This window comes from Vigna angularis, chromosome 11 (genome assembly GCF_016808095.1).
Source record: "Vigna angularis cultivar LongXiaoDou No.4 chromosome 11, ASM1680809v1, whole genome shotgun sequence".
NCBI lineage: Eukaryota > Viridiplantae > Streptophyta > Magnoliopsida > Fabales > Fabaceae > Vigna > Vigna angularis.
The window spans coordinates 19,151,006-19,175,975 of NC_068980.1; the positions used below are offsets into that span (position 1 = coordinate 19,151,006).

At 29.3% G+C, this 24,970-nt stretch overlaps 2 protein-coding genes across 3 annotated transcripts; one reads left to right on the forward strand and one right to left on the reverse strand.

Annotated features, from left to right (window-relative positions):
- The first annotated feature begins 8,392 nt into the window (after positions 1–8,392).
- LOC108347812 (monocopper oxidase-like protein SKS1) lies at positions 8,393–13,116 on the forward strand. 2 transcript variants are annotated; one of them, XM_017587236.2, is made up of 9 exons: positions 8,393–8,673; positions 9,607–9,716; positions 9,810–10,080; positions 10,186–10,324; positions 10,982–11,348; positions 11,717–12,082; positions 12,169–12,247; positions 12,518–12,717; positions 12,803–13,116. In XM_017587236.2, the coding sequence occupies exons 1-9, from the start codon at positions 8,533–8,535 to the stop codon at positions 12,909–12,911; spliced, it is 1,782 nt and encodes a 593-aa protein (XP_017442725.1). In that variant the 5' UTR covers positions 8,393–8,532; the 3' UTR covers positions 12,912–13,116. The 2 variants fall into 2 exon arrangements, with proteins under 2 accessions (XP_017442725.1, XP_017442726.1); XM_017587237.2 differs by having other exon boundaries at positions 12,518–12,705.
- A 5,175-nt stretch (positions 13,117–18,291) lies between these two features.
- Positions 18,292–22,838, reverse strand: LOC108347815 (NAC domain-containing protein 7). The gene is made up of 4 exons (XM_017587241.2): positions 22,239–22,838; positions 20,243–20,426; positions 19,895–20,166; positions 18,292–19,264 (listed from the first exon to the last, which is right to left on the reverse strand). The coding sequence occupies exons 2-4, from the start codon at positions 20,400–20,402 to the stop codon at positions 18,650–18,652; spliced, it is 1,047 nt and encodes a 348-aa protein (XP_017442730.1). The 5' UTR covers positions 20,403–20,426; positions 22,239–22,838; the 3' UTR covers positions 18,292–18,649.
- Between the last annotated feature and the right edge of the window lie 2,132 nt (positions 22,839–24,970).

The following is a 24,970-nucleotide window of genomic DNA, read 5'->3' on the forward strand; positions in this document are numbered from 1 at the left end:
TGTAACTAAAAGGAAGTGGCTTATATAAAGGTCAATTTATTTAAACAAGAAAAAAAGCTGTGGAATATTATAATATGGCAAATTGTGTCTTTCTAGAAACAACTACATTCTTCAAATGAAAAAAATATGAAATTCAAATTGGATTAAATTTTAATTTTTTTCATTAAGGCCGAGACATAAACACTCTTTGAGTTTTTCGAGACAAAAGAACACGTTTATTCATGTACGAGACTGTAAAAACATTGTCTGAATCCATTGTTAATTCAGCTTTATTCCATGGGAATACCAAGGAAGAGATTTTTGTACCAATCAAGTGGTATTGCTCCCACAAGTTTTTCTATTTTTATATATTTTTTCTAAATAAAACTTTTATCTAAACAAAATTTCTATAATTTTAAAAATTTTGTTATATTTTTCAAATAAAAATTTATAATTTTTCAAAAATAATAACTAAACTGCATTATATTAAAAAGGTCCAGTAAAGGAAATAAAGGAAATTGCATCTAACGCATGCTTTTACCCGTATTGATCCAAAATGCACAATCATATGTTTAATTTTTAATGAATCTATAACCTAATTCATTATAAAAACGTGAGTGTAGATGAGTTTGCTATGGGAAATTATGTGTTGATGGAATTAAAAACGAGTACATTATCTTCCAAATATAAAAAGGTCTTAAGCATCGATCTTATTATATTTCTTAGTGAAACAGAGAGAAAACAAAACCTTAATATGGTGTGTTTACCTTTTTTACAATTAGAATCATAATCCTCACATTCATACTTAAATAATTCTAATTTGGATCCTCGTAAAATCAAAATATTACTTCAGGATATCTATATAATTTTATGTAACAATTATGTTCTTAGTTACCGTAACATCTTAAAATATAGCCATAAACTATATTATAATAGTCACAAAATAATATGATAGAACACTTAGACTAGTAAATAAAGTACTATCTTTACAGTCATCCAAAATAATCATAAAATTTAAAACTTTAGATACAAGGAGTTATCAAAATTATACAATAAGTTACTCTAAAGTTCAACTATGTTGTAGCATCCTCGCCATCCAGAGTCTGCTCTAGAGACACCTCATCTCCCTTTGCTCACACCCATAAGGTGATCATTGCAAAGGAAGAATATCAAACATACAAAACACAATCACAAATAAAAGGGTAAGCTAGATATAAAAGAATTCATACAACTGCATAGCATATAACATACTCAAGATTAATCAAGCAAGATAAACCAGTTCAAACATCCTAACATGTTATAACCTAGACTTGACCGTTCAGACTTAGAATGATTACCGAGCTATGACGGGTTGTGCACTTGTGGTGACCTCTACTGCTTTGCAAAGTCATTGCCAACGAGTTTCACCCTACCGCACTCACAAGGTTAGTCTGTACCACGCCTTGAGGCATACTGGAAGCCTGCAAGACTAAGACATCATGCTACTCCTCACGACATGGATCAATCCTCTCTATACGAGAGTGAAAGACCATTGGAGTTTCAAGATAACCCTTAAGACTAAGCTCATGCATTCATTCTAAACAAACAGGAATCTCACAAGAGACTCCACATTGAAACTTACTTTCACCACTTATAATTCATATACCTTCACTTGGAAACGTACTCATGACAATAATCAATTATATATGTTGTAAGACACACTCAAACCTACTTCATAATGCACTCAACAATTCATTTAGATCAACTTAAAAGAAAGAAGAAAAGAGTGAACAAAAACCTGTACCATTCACTCTGCGCATACCCTTGCTGAGCGAATCCAGATGTTTCTCGCATAGCGACCATTCTCGCTGTGTGAATAAACTCCCAGTGGTGTCAGACCTCAACCCCTCGCATAGCATCCTAATTCGCTATGCGAAAGTCTAGACAGTGGTCCAGGCCTCCCAAACACTTGATGTGCGCACCCCTTCGCCATTCAAATAAAGCTGACAGTGACCCTAGACCATCTTTAGGCGCTCAGCAGACTGATTCATTGTGTGGATCATCAAACAAAGAGCAAACCCCACAACCATTTGCACAACGCATCATCTCGCTGTGCGAATTGCTTAAACAGAAAGCAACTCGCCATGACCACTCGTTGTGCGAATCTATTCGCTCAACGAGTCTGCATAATTTTGCAGCACAAATTCTGCAGAATTATGCGACTCAACCCAAGTTTACCAATTCTAACAATTTTTCCCAACTTGTAACTCTCCTAAATTGTATTATATACCTAACTGGACTTGACTAAACATTTCTAACCCTTCCTACCATCAATCTAAAGTGTTTAAGAGTCAATTCTCTCTTCAAAACTCTAAATTTCTCAACTTAGAAACCCAAATCTAATTCTACCACTTTTGACATGTTTTTGAATAACTTAAGTGCTCAAAACAATCCTATTTGACTTACCAAAACCTTCCCCACTAACTAAATGCGCACCAAACCCCAAATTTTCATTTTTACTCCTCCACTTCCTAAAACTCACCATAACCACAGCCATATGGATACATTCAAAACCAAATCAACACATTCATAGTTTCCTTAACATTTTATACTACTAATTACAGATCTAACAGTACCCAGTCATGTGTAATTACTCAGATCATCAATTTGCACAGTACAACATTCAAATTATACACCACATACATGTTAAAACATAAATTAGTTCAACCAACTCATTATTTACAAATTCATCATGCATTCATAACAGTTCTAAGTCAACGCAACTCTAGCTTTCCTTACCTTAGAGAAACACTACACAACTCTATAAAATCCCAACCGAGACTTGCACCGCAAGTAAAAAACTAGAAAACCTTCAATTCACCAATTAGTGAGGAAAAACCAACCTTAGAACCTAAATTGAGCTAAGAACTGAAGAAGAACACATATTAATACATGCAAGAACAGATTCTTGACATGATCACTGATTTGGGAAAATTAAGAAAAAGAGCACGAAACTTGCCTGCTCTAATGGAAAATCTGATCGGATAGATAAGTAGCCTCCGCCTCAGGGATCGCTTAGGCACTTCCTGATAGTTGAACAGATGATTGAGGAGTGAGAAAGGTTAGAGAGAAGTGAGAGAACTCAAGGAGAATAGTGTTCAAGAGAGATAGAGGTGATTTTAATAATGAACCGAGCTCTAGAAAATTCTATTTATATTATCAAATTATTTTAAAATAAAATGCTCGTCTCATTATTTTAATTATCTACTCTAATGCTCTATTTTCTAGGTTCTTACAGTTATAAATTTAACAATAGACCACTCTATAATTTTAACTAACCTAATAATGTCCTTAACATGTTAGGAAAGTGAATTATATCCCATGATTCTTGTTGTAAATATGGAAATTCTTATATTAGAATAACTTAATTATATAAGTAAATAGTTGAGTTATTAGAGTAAAATCATCAAATTAGAGATATATATATATTTATGTATATATTGTTTGTATATGTTGAAAGGGGAAGCAAATTGATTAGTAACGTGTTTTTTACGATGTATCAAAAGAGGGAAAACCTTTAAATGTAGGAACATAATTTGGACATCATAAAAAAAGAGCAAAAATGGTTGAAAAAAGAGAAAATTGATTAGTAATGTGTTTTTGATGATGTCCTAAACGTGCTTGATATGTTTTTTGTTATGTCCCAACTATTTTGAACAAGTTAGAAATGCTAGACTTTAATTGATTATTAAATTTGTTAAAATGCAAGACAAGAAATATAGGCTCACTGTTTAAAATGATTATGTTAAAATATAATCGATAAAAATACTAGTAACATGTTTTTGTATATAAATGGGTCTAGTCTCAATTATGCAATAAGTGTGTGCTACCCAAAACATTGATTTGCGAAGAAAGAAATGCTAGCAAGCATTATCGGAGAACAAAGAATTTTAATACTTGAAAATCAAGTTAATAAGTCTTCAAGCATGGTTGAATGTAGTTTAGTGGTGACTTATTATAGTTTTAGTGTGCCATCTACACTTTGAGGAGTATTATTTTCCTTACATTCATTGTAAACTTGATAATTGTTGTGTATACTTATTGTGTAGGCAAGAGATAAAGGTGATTGCATGTAGTATTACAATAAAACCATTGTTGATTGTTAGAGGTTAAGATTGCAATTGTAGATTTATATATCCATAAATTCTATATCTTTATAGTGAAATTCTTTCCAAACTCATGTTGTTTGAAAGAAGATTGAAGGTAGGCTCAATGAGTCAAATCAATATAAACTTTTATGTGAATCTTGATTTAAGAGAAAACCTAAAAAAAAATGAAAAAAAAACTATTTTTTTTTAAAAAAATGTGTATTTTAAAATAATAAAATTTATTTATCAAAATTTGATTTGTATTTTCACCTTTAATATTAAAATAATAAAGTCATACTATTTTAAATATACTATACATTTTTAAAACACGATTTTCTAAATTCTTATATAAATAAAATAATTTTGAGTTAAGAAAAAAAATAATTAAAATGAAAAATATAATAAATAAGATTGATACGACTGCAAAGAAAAATAATTGAGTTATATAATTAAATACTAATATGTCATAATTGTGTTTTATTGAAAATGATTATAAAATAAATTTAAAGAAAAGAATATTTATGAAATGATTTATTTATGCAATGCAAAAATGTTAAGATAAATTAATTTAAAAATTTTAATCAAATATATTTATATGAATTCAAATTTAATTTCTGAACATCGATAATATAACTTGTAATAATTTCACTTATTCAGTGACTCTTTTCAAAATTAAATAGTAGAGTCAGTGAATATATTTTACTTTTAATGAATAGAATTAATAAGATATTATTGTGTTTGGTCATACTGCTACTACTATTAGTACGGATTACTTAAAATAAAAAGTGATAATTATCCATATGAAAAACCTTTAATGCATAGAATTTGAGGGTGTGTTTGGATTAAAAATGGGTAATTAAGTTGATGAATTTGGTATGAATTGAATTACATATTTAACATGAAAGATTGGAATTACTGAAAATAACAAGTCTCAAGTTTATCAAATACCGTCAATCAATGCTCATACTTCATCAATCAATACATCATTATCACAAATAAGTCAGATTAAATAATCCACTGCGTGTTTAACAAGTCAAATATTTAATACTAATTATATTAAAAACATAAATACCGTATACAATTTGAATATCTTAATCGTTAGACCTGAGTTTTAAGGTAAGTTTAAACACATGTTTAGATTGGATTAGGTCAATAAATAAAATTAAATAAAATGAATAGTTGTATGGAATTCAAATAATAAATTAGAATTTTATGAATTTAAATAATAAACTAAAATGTTATGGATATATGATTCAATATGAAAATGATGTTTTAACATTTATAAATTTGTAAATAATTTTGAATTTTTATTTTTATTTTATTATTATGATAACTTTTTGTTAAAATTTAATAGTAATGTATATAGAAACGTAATTCATCGTAATAATTATTATTAAAATCATACGTAATTTTTGTTAGGTTAACGATTTATTATATTAATTTTATTTATTCAAAATATTTTTCTTTAATATAAATCCAGAATCCTGATAACTTATTCAAATTAAATTTGTAATTTAAATAATTTATATTTGACTAACTCAATAAATTAAATAATTAGATATAAATTTTAAAATATTAAATTCAAATCATACTATATCGATGATGTTGGGTTCAAAGCAACTGATGCTTAAGCCTATTAGTTATTATTTCCAATGACAAAAAATAATTCGTGTCAAAATTAAATTGAAAAAAAAAGTAGAAAGTACGTTGTAAGTATGGAAGTTAAATGTAAAAAATTAAATTATTTATTTCATAAAAGTTAGAAAAGGAATTAATATATTAAGATGTTGACCCTTTTTCAGAGTTCTAATACCCAAAAAAGTTTAAAATATTTTTGTCATCATTCTTACTAGTCCTACGTTTTCCACTATCACTTTAAGCTTATTTTCCAAATTCATCTTATATTCTGTAAATTTAAAGAAATTGAATTTCCATAATGTGTGTAGAATTTATGAATTTATGATTAAGTGATTTGTTAAGATTTGTGATGTTTGTTTGACAAATTATTAGTTTATTTTAACAACAAAAATATGGTTTTTAAAATTAATAAATAATATTTTTAAGAAATTATTTATTGTCATTTTCTCTCCCAGGCTTTTTTAAAAAAATATTTATATTTTAAAGAATATACTTTTTAAAAATGAAAATGTATGTGTTAAATAATATAAATAATTCAAATATTAATATAAAATTTGTTTGAGACGTTATATTATTAGATTACAATATTATATATATATATATATATATTTAAAATTTTGAAGATCAAAATATTTTAAAATTTTTTAAACAAACTTTGATTTTATATAAAAAAATTGAAAATTGAAAACATATTTAATCTAATAAATTAATTCACATGTTTTTACTTCCAAACTAGTTTCATTCGATACCAAATAAATTAGACTAAAAGTACCTTTTTATATTATATAATTATTTTTTTTTAATTTGACTTAATCTATTTTATCAACTTTTCAAATTGGCTTATTATAAATGAATTTGAATTTTCAATTATATTTTTGGTGCTGTTTTCTTACAATGTCTTTAAAATAGACTAATTTTAATATTTTAAAAAATATTGAAAACCTTTTTAATATATCAAAAGACACAGGAAATAGGCAACATAAAAAACAGAAAATATACATTCATTACAAACCTATTTTTACACTGTTGCATCATTATTTTTTACAATACCATTTATGTATTTTATAATTATAACTCTCTTTCTAGTAATAATATGTATCAGATTATTACAGTCCTCTTTAAATTATTCCACATATACTGAAAATTGACTTTTATGGTTGGATGTTTTCTATTTATAGAATTTGAACTTAATGTTTTCAAATAGGAATTAAGTATGGATGACCTCAATTAATTATTTACTAAAAAAACATGACTAATTTTAGGATTAATTATGTTTTTTAACCTTTAAATTTTGAAATACTTTTTGTGTTGTTTTCTAATTTAAAAAATTATTTTAATATATCTTATTTTAAGAAATACAATTTTAGTCCTTCAAGAAATTAAGTATTCAAACTAATTTTGAAAAAAAAAATTTCAATCTATCAAATTTGGTATTCAATTTAAAAGACAATAAATATTCTAAATAAAATATTTTAAAAAAATTGTATCCTAGCTATTTTCAAAGAAATAAATTACGAATACTATTTTTAATAAAATTAGGAAGGGAATCAGAGATATTTATTGAGATATTTTTAACTTTATAGAATGCTAAATTTGTTTAATAAAAAATTCTTTCCTTGTTTTGTTAGAATAATTCATGGTTGGAAATTCCTTAATTGCTGTGTAGATTAATGAGATTTCTTAAGTGAAAGTGAAATCATTATTCTTCATAATAGTTTTATATTTTTAAATCGTTACATGAATAATTAATAAAAAAGTAGAAATAAAAATTACACACAAAGTTTGGAAATAAGAATCTAATGTACAATAATTATTAAAAACATGACAAAAGTTTTAAGAGTTTCGTCTTTTAACATTTAATTTTATATTTTAGTTTTTCATGGTAAGTTTAATCTTTCAATAATTTCAGTTCAACTTTTTAATTAAGTATTGATTCAAATTATTTATGATAAAAGTATAATGAATAATATAAAGAATACTACAAGCATATATTACCTTTAATAATTGTATTACAACTTTATTCCATTAAACCAAAATAAAAGCATATAGTATTGAACATTAAACCAATACTATTAATTAATTATTTAAAATATCTTAATTTCCTAGTCATTATTGTCTTAATATAAATTTAATGAATTTTGTTATATCACATCACTTTTAATTAATGAAAGGGTTTTATAATTTCACACTCTTTTTAATATTTATTTAATTATGGCTATTAATATATATTTTCAAAATAAAAATATTATTTTTAAGTGAGTCTTATTTTTTTTTTATGCCATATCAGCTCAGATTTTATAAGACTCATGACTTGGTATAAGAACTTTCATGTTCAGAGACATCAAATAGTTAATAAAAATTAAATTAAACTAAAATAAAAACATATAAAATTGAAGATCAAATCAAAATTACAAATTCTCTGTACATGTAAATTAGTAATAGAAATTGAAGAGACCAAAGTACTAATATAGACTTTTGAATTTATGTTTTCAAAAAGAACATCAACAGACTCAACCAATTACTGGTCAAAAATTAATTAATTAAAGTCCACCCAATAGTAGCACTATCTTTTTGAAATATAATTTTATTATTTTTATTACTATTATTATTATTTCTTTTTTCCCTTATTACAAGTCAGGCGTTAGAAATATGCAAATAGCCGTTTCTTCTCTCTCTCTGATTTTGAAGAAACCCAGAAACTTTCACAATCATATGATGCTATATAAATCGTAGCTATAATTTTCCATTGGTAACGTCTGGTGTTTTGCACACACTTTGGAAACTCATCATGAAGATGGTTCTCTCTGCCTTCACTCTGTTGGTGCACATTGCTCTGCTTTCAAGACTCTGTTTTGGTGGCGACCCAACGGTTTACAATGAACTGCGCGTCTCCTACACCACTGTTTCCCCTTTGGGTGTTCCTCAACAGGTTCCTTCTTCCTTCTGCTCTTTCTTTCCCATTGAAATTGCGTCGCTTTATCATCTGGGTCACTGGAAATCATCGAACCCGGTTCTTTTCTTAGAAGGGTTCTTTTGGGTTGCTCTTGTTTTCTTTTTCTACTATTTATCAATCGCACGAGTTTATTTTTTTAATTACGATCTCTTTTCAGCTTACATTTTCATGTGTGTGTTAGTATTCTTTAAACGTGAAACCAGTGTATGGAATTGGGCTTCTGCTAAACTTGAAAATGGGTCAAACGTAGTCTCTGTTTTGTAAACCTTTTTTCTTTTTCTTTTAGTTTTGGTTTTACTTCTGTTTTCATTCATGCAAATGTCCCCTATATGAAATAGTAAAGATTAAACAAACTAGTATCTTGATGAAATACGTGCTTTACACCATATGAGTGAATATTGAAGCTGGTGGAAGGGTTGAGGTGTGGCCCTTGTGGGATTTTTGTTGAGATTTGGGAGATTTTACACACGGTTTTTGAGTCTCTCTTCCCCACTTTTTACTTTTCTATTATTTTGTCATTTCCATTCAGTTCTTCAATTTCCTATTTCATTTCATCCAAGTTAATTTTTTTGGTAATTTTATTCTGGGTAAAATATATTCTAGGTCTCTCAATTTTCAGTCAAAATTTGTTATAGTTCCCTATAATTTGAAAACTAAGGTTTTGGTTGTCTTTTATAGTTGGTGAATTTTCCTTGCCAGAACTTTTTCAGTGAGATTGGAATTGACCAAATGTCAAATGTACAACGACCAAAATCATTCTTTTTAAGTATTAGGAATAAGACCATTTTTGACCGGAAACTGAGGAGCCTAAAACACATTTTCCCCTTTTTGCTTTAGTTAATTTTACTTCAAGTATAATATTTAGACAAAAATTTGGCTGATTTCAGTGTTGGAAAAATGTGATCACAGGTCATAGCTATCGACGGGAAGTTTCCCGGACCTCTCATCAATGTTACAACCAATAACCATATAATTGTGAATGTATACAATGGATTGGATGAAGAACTTCTGATGACATGGTTGGTTCCAGTGTTATATTATGTTACTTTTCACTTTCTTTATCATCTGTGTGTTTTATAATTCGACAAATTTGTGACTGATGATTATGGTAGGCCGGGGGTTCAAATGCGGCGAAACTCATGGCAAGATGGAGTCCTTGGCACAAATTGTCCAATTCCTTCCAAATGGAATTGGACGTACCAATTCCAAGTCAAGGATCAAATTGGGAGTTTCTTTTACTTCCCTTCTCTTAATTTCCAAAGAGCCTCTGGTGGCTTTGGTCCCTTTGTCATCAATAATAGGGAAATCATCCCACTTCCTTTTCCACAGCCAGATGGAGATATTTTCATTATCATTGGTGATTGGTATACTCAGAACCACACGGTTAGTCATTGGCTTATGTTAAATGTTTCTTTTGTGAATATGGGAGATGGAGTGAGTTGTGATTATTTTTCCAATTCCTATTATGCATTCTTTTTGAAAGTGTAGGCCCTTAGAGCAACACTTGATGGTGGAAAAGACCTAGGGATACCAGATGGTGTTCTCATCAATGGGAAGGGACCCTTCCAGTACAACACTACTCTTGTTCCTAGTGGCATTGATCATGAAAAAATCACAGTTGATCCAGGTAATTTAGTCTTCTCTTCTATTTAGCGAATGATCTTTTATATTTAAATTTAAAGGTATCATTAAGGTCACTATTGAAGCCTGTGACCTTCTCTCTCTCTCCCTCTCTCTCTCTCTCTCTCTCTCTCTCTCTCTCTCTCTCTCTCTCTCCTTATTTTCAAGATCTTTTCAGTTTGCATTTGTCATCTTAACCATTTCCTTTTTATGTATACTTACTATTGGAGAATTTGGTGTCTTTCATTGCTTCCACCTGTTACATTTTTTACTTACAATTCTGTCCTCTTTGTAACATTATTTGCACGGTCTCAAAAGGATCATATGTTAATATGTATGACCATTTCCTGTTTTTGATTTCTGCATGATTTCTATTAGCACAGGAAATGTATGTTTTTTTTTCCTTTTTCTTATAGTGTACTGTAGTAGTTTAGGACAGGAAGATAACCATATTTTGCATCCACTAATGACTTTGGAGGCTATTGTGATTAATGGTGTGGTATAGCATGGTAATATAGATCGGCCTCTGCTGGCTTCGTGTGTTTCTTAAAATGCATTTCAAGTTATTTACCCCCTTTAAATGTTACCATTGCTTTTTCATCTAGAAATTATCTTAGTGGTGGAACGTTTGATTATTGACTGAAAGTACAAATGTACATGGCAGGCAAGACTTACCGAATTCGTGTCCACAATGTGGGGATCTCAACTTCTTTGAATTTCCGAATTCAAAATCATAATCTACTGTTGGTGGAGACAGAGGGGCATTACACAACTCAATCAAATTTTACCAATTTCGATATTCATGCTGGCCAGTCTTACTCTTTTCTGCTTTCTACTGACCAGAATGCAAGTACGGACTACTATATTGTTGCCAGTGCCAGGTTTGTGAATGAGTCTTTGTGGCAGAAAGTTACTGGTGTTGCAATTTTACACTATTCAAATTCCAAGGGCCCAGCAAGTGGTCCTCTGCCTCCCCCACCAGATGATTTTTATGACAAGACTGCTTCGATGAACCAAGCAAGAAGTGTCAGGTTTGTCATTCAGAATTTGGATATCATAGAGAATTTAATCACAGTGAATGCAGCTAATATTGCGTTATCCTTTGATCTATTTGTCCTTTGGTTCATCTGGTATTCCATATAAAGCAAACATATTTCATTCTGTTATACTGTGTTCAATCTAAATGAACTGATTCCTCAGCAAACGGATTGAAAATTCATCGTGATAGTCATTGTCAATGAGGCTAACGTGTCATCAAATTCTTCCACTACTAAAACATTTTTATGAAAGATTATGACAAGTTTAAAGGACATACACATCAGTTTCTGTATTTTGTTTATTATTTATGTTTTCACACACAGTTGTGTATGAACTGAATCTTTCATGTTCTGTTGAGCAGGCAAAATACATCTGCTAGTGGTGCTCGTCCAAATCCTCAAGGATCCTTTCGGTATGGCTCCATCAATATAACTGATACTTATGTGTTAAAGGTTACGTCACTGGTGCCGATTAATGGTACAAATCGGGCTGCTATTAATGGAATCTCATTTCTCAAGCCTGACCTTCCATTCCGGCTTGCTGACCAGCATGATTTAAAAGGAATATATAAACTTGATTTTCCCAGCAAGCCAATGAACAGAACACCAAAAATTGACAGATCAATTATCAATGCTACGTACAAGGGCTTCATTGAGGTTATATTGCAAAACAATGATTCCTCTATTCAAAACTTTCATCTGGATGGCTACTCCTTTTTTGTAGTTGGGTGAGAATCTCTTTTCCTTCCTTTTGTTCTTGAAGTGCACAATATTGTCTGTGGTCACAGTTCATAACATTTTTTGTTGAATCCAGCATGGACTACGGTGATTGGACAGAAAATTCTAGAGGTTCTTATAACAAGTGGGATGCAATATCTCGCTGCACAACTCAGGTAAGAAATTGCCACTGTAAATGTAAAAGGGTGATATGGTGGGATTGGATTATTTCTACAGTAAGTTGTTTTTCATGTATTTTTCCAATACTCATGAAAACTAGAAGCTTTAATGCTTATAATACTTTGTATGAGATTTAGTCAGAAAGTGATAATATAATTGTATATCTAATCAATAAGTTGCACTTTGGAAGTGTTAAATGTTTCGAGTTTTTCATAAGATGTAGATAGTGAATTCTATGTGAATGGTTGTTTGTTGGCATTGGACAGGTTTTTCCTGGAGGATGGACAGCGATCCTGATATCCCTTGACAACGTTGGATCATGGAACCTGAGAGCAGAAAACCTGGACAGGTGGTACCTAGGCCAAGAAACCTATCTTAGGATCATCAATCCAGAAGAAAAGGGTGATACTGAGATGACTGCACCAGATAATGTTCTATATTGTGGTGCCCTCAAGTACTTGCAGACGTACACCATATTTCTCATGCTGCATTGACATTCTTTTACTACCTTTTGTCTTCTCTTCTTAAATGTACTTTGTCTTTACCTGCAGGTCGAATTCTAAATTTTCTGCAGCTTCTACTTTGGGGCATAGCTTGAACCTTTTCACAGTGCTTCTGGGAATTTTTTCTGCTGTGATTTTTCTCATCCAAGCTAGCTAAGATTCTGTTCTTATGCTCTGTTGACATTTTTATGATTCCCAACATGTAGTTATAGAATTGTGAAAAGGGTGGATTACTAATTTCTTTGTCTAAAGAAAGTTCAAATGTTTTTGTTTAGCTATGTCATGCTTTATACACATTTTCTTTGTTTAGATGGTTATCACCAAAAGCTCATTTAAAAGCTACTTGGATTTTGTCAGTTTCACATTTCAATCCATGCTATAATTCTGTCATGTAGTGTACTCAAATTTGGGTGCATTTTAATTCTTTGTTTAGAAAATGTATTTTCTTAATGAGACATTTTATCACATGTCAACATGAAGGAGATTTGAGGCTATGTTGGAATTAAACAGATTAATCATTGTATAATTTTGTATCAGGCTTTTGTTCGTTTTTGCTGTAATTATTTTTTCTAAATAATTAGTTACGGATAAATAGTTTATAATTATGTATATATATATATATATATATATATATATATATATATATATATATATATATATATATATATATATATATATATATATATATATATATATATATATATATATATATATATATATATATATATATATATATATATATATAGTTGAATGTAACAAGCATTCTTAGAGGTCCACCTAGGACATGGTTACAAGTGCATATCATGGAACACTTTCATAATTTTTCATTCATTTTGTCTTTGTCTCCTTGTGACTCAACAGCTATGTTGAAAATTTTAATATCCTTATAGCTACACTTCCCAATGCACCTTCATTTATTGCTCACCAAATCCAATTCCCACTATAATGACTACCCACTCTCTTCATTTTTAATTGTTGATTTCTTTCGAATTTTATTTTTATTTTACGTTTTTGTAAAGTTGAAAATTATATTACCTTTCAAGAATTTCAACAGAATTAAAGTATTTCTTTTATGATCTATAAGTTTGTGCTTGAATATATTAATTCAATAGTGGATGGAAAAAATTGTTAGTTTGTTATAAAGTGATATTGTATGAAAAAAAAAAGTGATATTTATTGCAGAAAAATAAAGATAAGTGATATTTACTATAGAAAAGAACTTTAAATGATGAAAAGGTATTATTAGAAAAAAATTAAAAAATTATTAAAATTTGCAAACCTTAAACTTCACATATTAAGTAATAGATGAAGTATAATTTATTACATTATTAACAAACTTATATAAAATACAGATTTAATCAATCTAATAATTTATATAATTATATTTTATTTTGATTATGGGGGTATAGTTTTTTTTATAAAAAATAAACAACAATAAGAAAATATATCATAGCATCTTCGTTTGTGTGTTATGGACCGTGTTATGTATTCTCAAATAATTTTAATTTTATACAAACTTTTTAAGACATAGTTTATAAGACCAACCACTATAAATAGTAGATGAAGATTTATTAATATGAATTGATAATGTAACAAATGAGTGACTCAATTCTCTTTCTTTTCATATGCGTTAACATTAATTTTTTTGGAACACCACGTGCAGAGTTTCATTCAACTGGGAATGTTCCAGCAAGCCACAAAGTAATTTTTTCATTTTCTATGAGAATTTGAGGTTCCAAATGCCACAACAATGTCCTCCAAATTCTCTATAATATTACGAAAATAACATATTATGAAAATAACAACACTTGGTAGAGGATTTTGGTGTTAAGTTAAAGATCGTTGTAGTTGATATAAGATGAAAAGTGATATATTCACAAGATAAATTATATAAATATGATTTAAGTTCAATTTATTTACACCAGTTTCAATCCAAAACCTTAATATAATAAATTTAATTATTTTTAAAAATTTATACAAATTTCTAACTATTTTTAGAAATTTCTAATCTTTTTTACATTTATTTAATTCTTATAAGAACTGTGATTATGAGATATATAGATTTTGAATTGTATGAATATGTGAATAGAATTAGTTATCATTTTTGGAGTTTATATGAATGTATTTATATATCATTCAATGGATGTAGTAACATTATTCAACAACGTTAAGTGGGCACTTATATTCAGATGATTATTATGTAGGTTAAGGGAATACATAATAACAGCCACATGCATATGATTTAATTGGATTTGAATGAATGAATGATGTTTTATCCTTCATTCCTTCCATTACAAACAATGTATAGTAATAATAAAGAAATAAATACTTTACACACCCTAAGCTCACAAAATCGATCATCCACATTACTTTGTTATTTATTTAAAATATTGATAAATAAATAATATATATATATATATATATATATATATATATATAATTAAGCAGCCCTTAAGTCCAATAACTTTCCGTAATAAGACAAAAAAATTTGACATAAATAAGGAGTACAAGGTTGTTGAAAATACATATATAATAACTTATTTCATCAAAGGAAATGATAGCATGTGAAACTATAGTAAATAATTAACTTTGATTTAACTTTTATTTTCCTCCATTTGATTACTCATTCACTGTCTCCCATTTTTATGCATCTCTCTCCCTCTTCTCATGAGTGTGTTGTCTGAGAGTTCTTTTTTAAGAAGATAAAATGATCAACCATGGCTTCACAAGAAACAACAAATGCAATGTGTATAAAAACAATTCAAAAATGATTTATTTATTTATTTATTCTTCTGTTTCTTCTTTCATATATTAAACCCTAAGATCATCACCATATATGGCTCTTTCTATTTCTTCATTCTCTCAATCTACCATCTTGGTTATTTACACTTCATGCTCACTTGCTACTAAGTTACCTGTGTTTTTTTCTAAGCTACTCCTTCTTCGTGCTTATTTCAATTTCCTCTTATCATTTTCAAAACTGCTTCATCTACTCTCTGATTCTTGATATATCTCTCAAATACTGAGTTTCATTGAATTCCTTCCTCGAAAACACTTATAATATGATGCCAATTCATTAAAGTACAAGTTTTCTAAAGCTCAATTTTATTTCATGTATAGACTTTAATTACTTTTGTCCTTTCCATTTTCACCTTCGTATGTTGTTGTTGTTGTTGCTTGAGCTATGTTTTAATCTTTGCTCAAGTTACCTTATATATTTGTGATCACCTTTGTTATATTTTAATCTTTGTTTTGTTTACCAACCTAGTCAACATTATGCTCCTTCTCAGAGTAAGATACAACAAAAAGGGAATGTGGTCATTCATTTATATGATTGAATTTTTCAGACCAAGAATATGGTTGTCTCGTTGTCAAAGTTGGTATTTTTTTCAGTTGACAGGAACAGTTACTTGTGTGTATCTTAGTCAACTTATATACACTTTTATTTAGTTAACATCAAATCCTGTTATGCCTCACAATGCTATGTTACATTCCATGTCAAATATTCACAATGATTTGATCCTTATATTGAGCATATATTTGTAGTTAGGAACGATAAAAATGGTCAATCTGGCCACAAAAAAGGTGACATTTTCAATCTAGGATGCCAGCATAACTAGTCCCGTCTAATCCGATAAATCAACAATTTGATAGATCAGATTATAAAAGTCTATTTGTTACCCTTAAATATAATCTAATAATCTAATGCATATAATAAATTTTATAAGTATATATATAATGTTCATGATGACTCTAATCATTTGGTTACACGATTAGGTGGTACATGAAATAACTAGAGAACTAAGTTGTAGTTTGAAGCTTAGAAAATGTGTGGTTGATGTTTTGCTTGCCTTCTAAACCTCCAAGAGATTTTATATAAAGCATATGATTACAAAACTTGTCTCTATATATTGCGAGACTTGGCAGCAAAGCATGTGTTACCATTACTGGTACTGACAGAACAGTTTTACAACAACTTCAATTATTTCATTATTGGTAATTTTTTGAAATAATTATCCTGTAAATTTGTAGTATTCAACTATCGCATTGTCTGTATAAATATTTCCCTTTGATCTAGTAGAAAGTAAGCTTTAGCTTAACACATTACCACAAATTCATTTCTTAATATATTATCAAAATCTATTAATCTATTATAATGTTTGTTACTCATGTAATTTTGTTATTGAATTATCTATAAATATTTATTCACATATATTAGTAAATATAATTTTAAAAACGTGAAGTGGTTCTCTGATATTATTTATAAAATCCATCCAATTTTACGCTCTTTCTATCTTCTCATATTTATTAGTTATTAAAGATTGGTACATATATAACTTGTGGTGAACAGATATCTTTGTTAATTCAAATTTTTTCATAACTATATAATTCTTTTACACCCTACACTTTTCTATATTTAACTTGTTTCTTTTTTTTATTACATGGGTTATCTTATTATTTAATTTATCGTTCTTCCCTTTAAATGGGTCTTATAATAAGATGTATTAAAAAAATGTGTTTATATATGGTTCCATATATAACCTTTTGTCTTTAGTGTTGCTTGATACTCGACCAACAAATGTAACTAATAATTATACCTTTTCTTTTATCTTTGCTGCCAAGGAAAGGAAACACGCAGTACAAGGATGTGACCACAAGCTCAGGTGAATATAAATAATTAATAATTCAGTGAAATATTGCGTATATTTAAATATCTATCGGAAATTGTGTTATATTTGTTGTCTGTTAACAGCCAAATTATACATCTTTCTTGTGATTTGTGGCTAAACTTCATTTTTTTATCTATTATATATTTTCAAAGTTTTAATTGATGTAAAAAGTATAAAGTTGTGAGATCAGTTCTTGTCTAATGTAAAAAGTATATATATATATCATAATTGGTTTCCACTTTAACGTAAATAAATACACCATAAAATAACACTTTTTTGTGTATAGAAATTGGACATTCTACATTCATTTAGTTTATAATTGTTGCGAATAGGTCATTTTTTTACAACAATTTTGATAAATAATTGATATAAAACGCCACCTTTTAATAATAATTGTTTGATTTATTGTAGATATCTATTTATACAAGGGAAAATTTTGTATTTGGCTAAATAAACTTAAGAAATATAATTTCTTTTTTTCAGATAAAATCAATTTGAAAATTTCCTTTAAATCAATTCTAAAATAGAAAGTATACTATGAAATAATAAGCTATGGGTAGAGGTAGGCATGGTAATTCTCCAAAAATTACGTTATTATATTACAAGAATGATGAAATCAAAAATCACTCTAGCTATATGAAGTAAGTACTCTAAATTAAAAAAAAATGTCAATAAATCCTAAAATAAAAAAGTAAAAAATTATAGAAAATTGTCGCTTTGAACTAGGTTTCAATACACCCCATTAAATAATAGAAACATTTATTCCTTATTAGAGACAAGGACAAAATAAAATACAAATAAAGAAGGTAAATAATCAATAAGTCGTTAATTAAAATTTAAAATAATATTACCAACATAAAAAAAGATAAAGAATATTCATTTATTCTATAACTATTTGATTTGAATTTAAAATACAAACATAACATCATCTTATATGGCTAGAGCCAACCACACAATAACTACAAATTCTGCAAAGCTTATCTCTCATAGGAAATATGATCATATATTCTACAGATTATTTTTCTATTCCAATAAATTTCAACTTGCTGCTAGCAAGAGGTGAAGCCAAGGAGTTCACATGCAATAGCTTTAATGTCATGTATTTCATTTCACTTATTATGTACAAGAAACTGTAAGTTTCTTTTTTTTTTTTTTTTTGGATTTTCTGATATTAACTAATAGTACCCTGTTAATAGTATAAACTCAAAATCAATTGAAGCAGGCACTATTTCCACATGTCAATTGGACAGCTTGAGTTTGAAGTTGAGGCATTTTCAGGCATCATTTCCTCCTTGTCCATGTCTCCCAACTGTTCAATGTTGCTATTGTTCTTCACATGAAACATGTTGTTGTTGGTGCCTGTGTTTGAGAAACTGTTCTCTTTGGGTGCATCTTCCTGACTGAGCTGTGAAGCAACATACTTGTCAAGAGCTCTCCAATCAGCCACTTGTTCATTGGCATTGTTTCCAAACACTGCCTGAAAATTTTGCTGCTGAGCAGAGTGTTGAACTTGCTGCATGATTGAGTGTTGAACTTGGTGCATGACATGGTTTTGTTCTACTACAGCATACGGTGTTATTGAGTTGGAGGCAGATTGAAGCAGCTTTTGGTTCTCCAATGGAAGCTGGAGAGGCAAATGGTATGGCAAATCTAGCTCTTTCTTGCATGGATATGGAAACTGGTAGGGCAAATTATTAGGTTGAGAGCTTTGCTTTGGTGAATCCATGTCTTGCATGAAAGAGACTTGCTCATCATACCAACAGGGAGAATCATGCTCACTCAGTTTACGCATGGTTGTTAGTCTCTTTTTGAATACTCTACACACAACCCATCCTTCTTCCTGCTTTAAACCATATCACATTTCTTTTTTTTCAATTCAATGATCAATCGTTGTACTCAAAAACAGACAAAAACGGTTGAAACTACGTTAACCACGCATAAGACTCCAAAAAAACAAGAAAAAGTTATGGCTTAAGAGTTACAAAAGCTAACACAGTATCAGAATAATTACACTTACTTCCATAAATCCACATACTTAAGTGCTTTTGGAAATGTGATTTCAGTGACTTTTTTTTGAAGTTTATGAATGTTTTTGGATATGAAGTTAGAAAAGTTTTGAGTCTGTTATTAGAGAAAGAAAACTTTGTATTCTCAGTAGAGAAACTCTTGAAAGCACTTCTATTTTGAATCCAATCACACCCCATATGTTTATCATAAAGTTTTCTACACATATATTCCAGTTAAAGAAATCTTAAAAGAAATAAGCATGACATAATGAGCACTCAACATGTGCAATCAAGTGCAATAGTTTTGTCTGATACATGCACCAACTACATATATAAAAAATAAACTGAAAAATGAAAAAAAAAAAGCAATGCATGATTAAGTTTTATTGAACAAAACTAAATCATGAGAAGAATAGCTTCTTTCTGTCCAGTCATATATGAATGTAATAATTTCTGAAACTTGCCTGTGGTGTGCCATTTTCATCTGTTTCAAGTCGATACTCGTGCATGATCCAATCTGATTTTTGTCCATTGGGTGCTCGACCTTTGTAAAAGACTAGGGTTTTCCTCATTCCTATCAAGTCATGCTTTGAATAGATAGCTTTGTCTCTTCCAGTTGCCTTCCAAAACCCTGCTGCAGTTGCTCTATTTGTGCGAGTTCCTGTTGGATACTTCTTATCTTTATGGCTAAAGAAGTACCATTCATTCTGCTCTTCTGTTCCTATTCTGCAAAGCTCTTCATAATTTCAAAACACCAAAATATCAGTGACTTTCTTGTTAAGTTTAATTCTACAATCCAATTTTACTGTTACCTTGAAGATCCCATGGCTCAATTTTATATAAGTCAACATCTTTTATGACATCTAGGTCAATCCTTCTTGAGGTAACTTTCTTCCTCAGATAGTAGTCAACAAGTTCCTCATCAGTGGGGTGGAACCTAAAACCCGGGGGAACATGAGAAAAACTATTCATATTCTCCCTCTTTCACTTTGATCCCTGCATGAACACAATACATATATTTTAGAATAATTTAAATGTAAGTATAAGTTTCAAGTTTGATATGTAATAGAAAAGATCTGTATATCCAATCACTCTAGATTTTGGGTTAAAAGTAAGCCAATCTTCTATATGCATTGTATATGTGTGTGTGTGTATGCTTGGCTTTCAATGCACATTTTCTACAAGTTCATTATAAATATAGTACCATAAAAACAATAGAACAATTGTCACAAGAGAAAATTGTATATGTTTCTGAAAAGCCAACACAATTGATCATGCAGATATATATGAGCATGCAGAAGGTTTAAAACCTCTAAGTCCAATCATTAATAAAATTGATCAATATTAGACACTGAAGGTAATAATCACCTCTACTTAAGAACTAATGGATATGAATAATAAGAGTGCACTGCAAATTGCTTATCAAAAGATAAAAACTAAAAAAGAGTGCACTCCGAAGTTTCTCTTATTAATTTCTCAACGTGATCTTTGTCTAATAATGTTTTCTTTCTGATACAGTTTTGTAGGATCCATAATCAGAAGTCAGAATCAGTTAAAAATTGCTTTCAATATTTTAACATAACATCTACTTATAAATTTTATGCAGATCTAGATTCTGCTAGCAGCTTAATGACAGATAAACTGAATGTTCAACATTAGGGTTTATTCCTTAGCTCGTTTCTTGAAGCATGCAGAGGATAATTTTTTAACCTAATTCACCATGAAGGAGGTGACAATAAAATAAAATTCTTTCCATAATTTCGTTTAACTTTCTAACATAAGGTTTTACTTTTTACTCCTGCAATTGTCTTCTTTTGAGGAATTATATTTACATATTACTTACTTTCATAAACAATGTTTACATGTATCATAAAATAAATATTGCATTTTTTATCTCATAAAATATTCTTTTTTGTTTGAAAGCACATCTAAGATTAGTAACAATAGTTAGAGATAACTAAGCTTAAATATTTCAATATTTCCTTAGCATAAAAGGAAAGTATATTTCCTCATATTTCTTGTATGCAATTACAATCTAGCTAGCTAGTTATGCAAAAGATTAGCCTAAAAAAATTAATTATGCAACACAGATGAGGAACACCATAATTTCTAATCAGAGATGTCTCGGAATAATTAACATAAAAGAGTAGAAACAGAAAAATAGAATAATTGTTGGGTCTATGAAAAAAAATTCCCTGATTCACAAGGTGAGAGTAGGGAATAGCACTTTTCTCCATGTCAGTATTTAATAAAGAATGTGAAAATGTTGGAACCGGTCGAGTTCAACAAAACATGTGATCCAAATTTGATTCTTGTTATAGAAATATATAGATACAGATAGATATAGATAGATGTAGAAAAAAGCATGGATGGCCATGATTATTATGCATGTGAAATGCCTACATAGTCAGCAGACATGCCTCAATAGACATGCACGATCCACTACACAATAAGAGAAGACACAAGTGATTGTCACTCATTGTGATTCCCACTAATTCATAATCCATGCTCCCAAAGGATAAAGTTCATGAAACCCTCATAAAGAAAATGGAGATTCAAAACGCAAAAATGAATTAATCACAGTCTTTTCTTCAACCACAGACACCAAAAGTTCTAAATCTGCAAAACATGTATCTATTTGCAGCACAAACATGTAAGTATGTGCAGAGAAATAAAGCAATATACATAGGTATGTGCACCATACATAGTCTACAATTAAGAAGTAAAGTGAAAGAGAAAACAGAAACAGAAATCAGAAAGAGGGTGGTGTGAAAGATCTCAGATCAAGCAACAGATGAAAATATCTACCTTGATTTCTCTCTTGGAAGCTGCAGATCAAGTGGTGCAGTACAAAATCTTCCACCAAAGATGAGAGAGTTTCTCAGAAAATTGAATTGGCCTTTGACAGTGAATATATATGATGCAAGTTAAGCAAACTGATATATATAACACAGTAGATTTTGTATGCAGCAAGTTAGTAGTAAGAAGAAAAGGGTGAGAAAGAAAGAGGCAGAAGAAAGGTGAGGGTGAAGAGTGGAAGTAGAAAATGGTGAAGGAAAGAAAAAGCAAGTGATGAAGTGTATATATAGTTGTTATTGTTGGATTATTGGATTGTTTGGATTGTTTTCTCTTAAAGAATAGGAAGTGTGAGATGAGATAGATCTCAATGTCAGAGAGAGCTGAATTGGTGGGAAAGCTTTGAGAGGAAAAATGGCAGACCAAGAAGAGAAGAGAAGAGAAGAAAGGAAAAGAAAAGAGTCTCTGTGCTGCCACCTCTACCGGCAACCGATAGAGACACAACCAATTAACAAAGAGTGAAGAATGCAACAAAGGAAAACTCTCTCAAAAGGGTTTTTCTTTCTGTCTATTTATCAGGTTTCTGCACCAACAAGTTTCACTGTGTGTGAATTTGTCTGAGAGGCAAAATGCAAATGCTGAAGGAACTAATGCCTCAGACCAAATGCCAATTTAAACATACCAATATTCAATTCATATAAACTTTTTACACCTTAATTTCTTGAGTGATGATGTCATATAAGTATATCTATCTATTAAACCATTCATTAACACTTATTATTTTCCCAATCTTTCTTTTTCTATTACATCATATCACATGTTTGTATTTGCACTTTTTTTCTTTACCAAATGTTTTAGAGTTTAGTGTTACCAAACCTTTTTCCATTTTTTTTATGCAGAAAGAACCTTATGTGCAATATCATAAGCTTATTTTATAAATCAAATATTGCTTAAAAATTATTGAAGTTGAATTATTTTCAAATATTTACCAAAGTTCTACACCTGGTAATATAAAAGAAAGAATATAAGAAAATTGTGATAAAAATGAGGAATTAATGAGTTGTCCCTATAATTTAATAAGTCTTTAGATATATAGAAAGTTTGTATAATTATGTGTTTGTTGGAGGCTAGAAGAGATTATTTTCCTGATAGATATCTCAAACCTTATTTAATAAACTTCACTCTCAATTTTATAGTTTAAATAAATTTTACACCATGATATGTGGTAGTAAGCATTATTCCTCATTCTCCCATTAGCATTAAAGTTTTATCTTGTTAATTCATACACTAACCTTTAAGTTTAATCTTTTACTTATATTACTTATTAAGGGAAACTATAACTTTAATAAAAAAAACAAAAAAAAAATGCAATTTGACTTCCTCATTTTTACACTCACCTTAATGACTCCATTTATATTTCTTTCTTTATTTTCATCATTTTCAGTGATGAAGAAAAGAAAATCACACCTCAACTTTTACATAGAAAAACAGATTTTTTGCAAAAGTATATTTTTCTCTTGCATGTATAAGATTTAAGTTTCACTTTAGTAATGCATACCAATCTTTAATGTTGAAATAAAACAACCCAAAATACTTAAGACAGTGAAACTATTTTCTTACATTATTATCTTTTCTCCTTATTGTTTCTTATATTGCTATATCATGTGGTCCATATTCCATGTGCAATGAAAAAAAAACATTTTAATCTGCTTGTCACAGTGTTGACGTAATGAAACAGCTTCCACAGTCTGAGGGAAAAAAAGTTAATTAATTCTCACACAAATGAGGCATGGTGGCCCCTCCTATGCTCCCACTGTGTTCATAGACCCTACCATTTCCACAATCTTCTTCAATTCTAAACTGTGATGACAGTGTTGTGATGATGATACTGAGAATGAGTGACTCTGAATCTCATGGAAAAGCTAGCTTCTGTTCATGTCTCTTTCTAATTAATTCTGCATAAGTGATGGTTGTTCGACATATAATTAGGTTAATGATACAACATTTGCACACCACATATATTTCGGACACCTAATTTTTCAAGGTGGTTCCTAGGCGGAATTAGAATGATGGTACCTGTATTAATGATTATCTTCAGAAAAGTGAAAATCTTAAACCCATAATTATTTAACTTGTAGTGAGACAAAAGTAATAGATGAATGCAATACTTTAAAGTTAGTAATTAACTGTACTCATACTTTCATATTGTAGCTGAGTACGTAATCCACATGTAATGTAACTCATAATTTCTTCTTATATATATTTCAATTGTTTGAAGGCTTTATAGAGTTTTTTTATTTTTTTAAACTCAAATTTTTTTCATACATAGGTCTTTGTTTATTGTTTTAAAATATATTTAAAAAACTATTAGCTTCAATGTCTTAAAAAATTATGTATTTCATGTAAAAAAAATAGTCTTGACGTCATTGAAAGCCTTTATTTATTATTTTGTTATTATTATATAGGCTCTTTGCATTATCATCCGACCAAATCTCGTTAGCCTACTGCAGTTTAAGATTGTTTTTACATTATCAGTTTAAGGCAGTTGCTTCCTCCACCACCATCGAAGGCTTTCTGCATCACTCCATACCAATTTTGTTCTTCTCTAAAATGAATGTTAACATCCGTTTCACCTTTAACGGATGTTGACATCCGTCCGTTCACATATTATATATTTTAATTTATTGTTTTTATTTTAAAAAAAAAAATCTTCAACGGATGTGGCGACATCCGTTAACGAATTG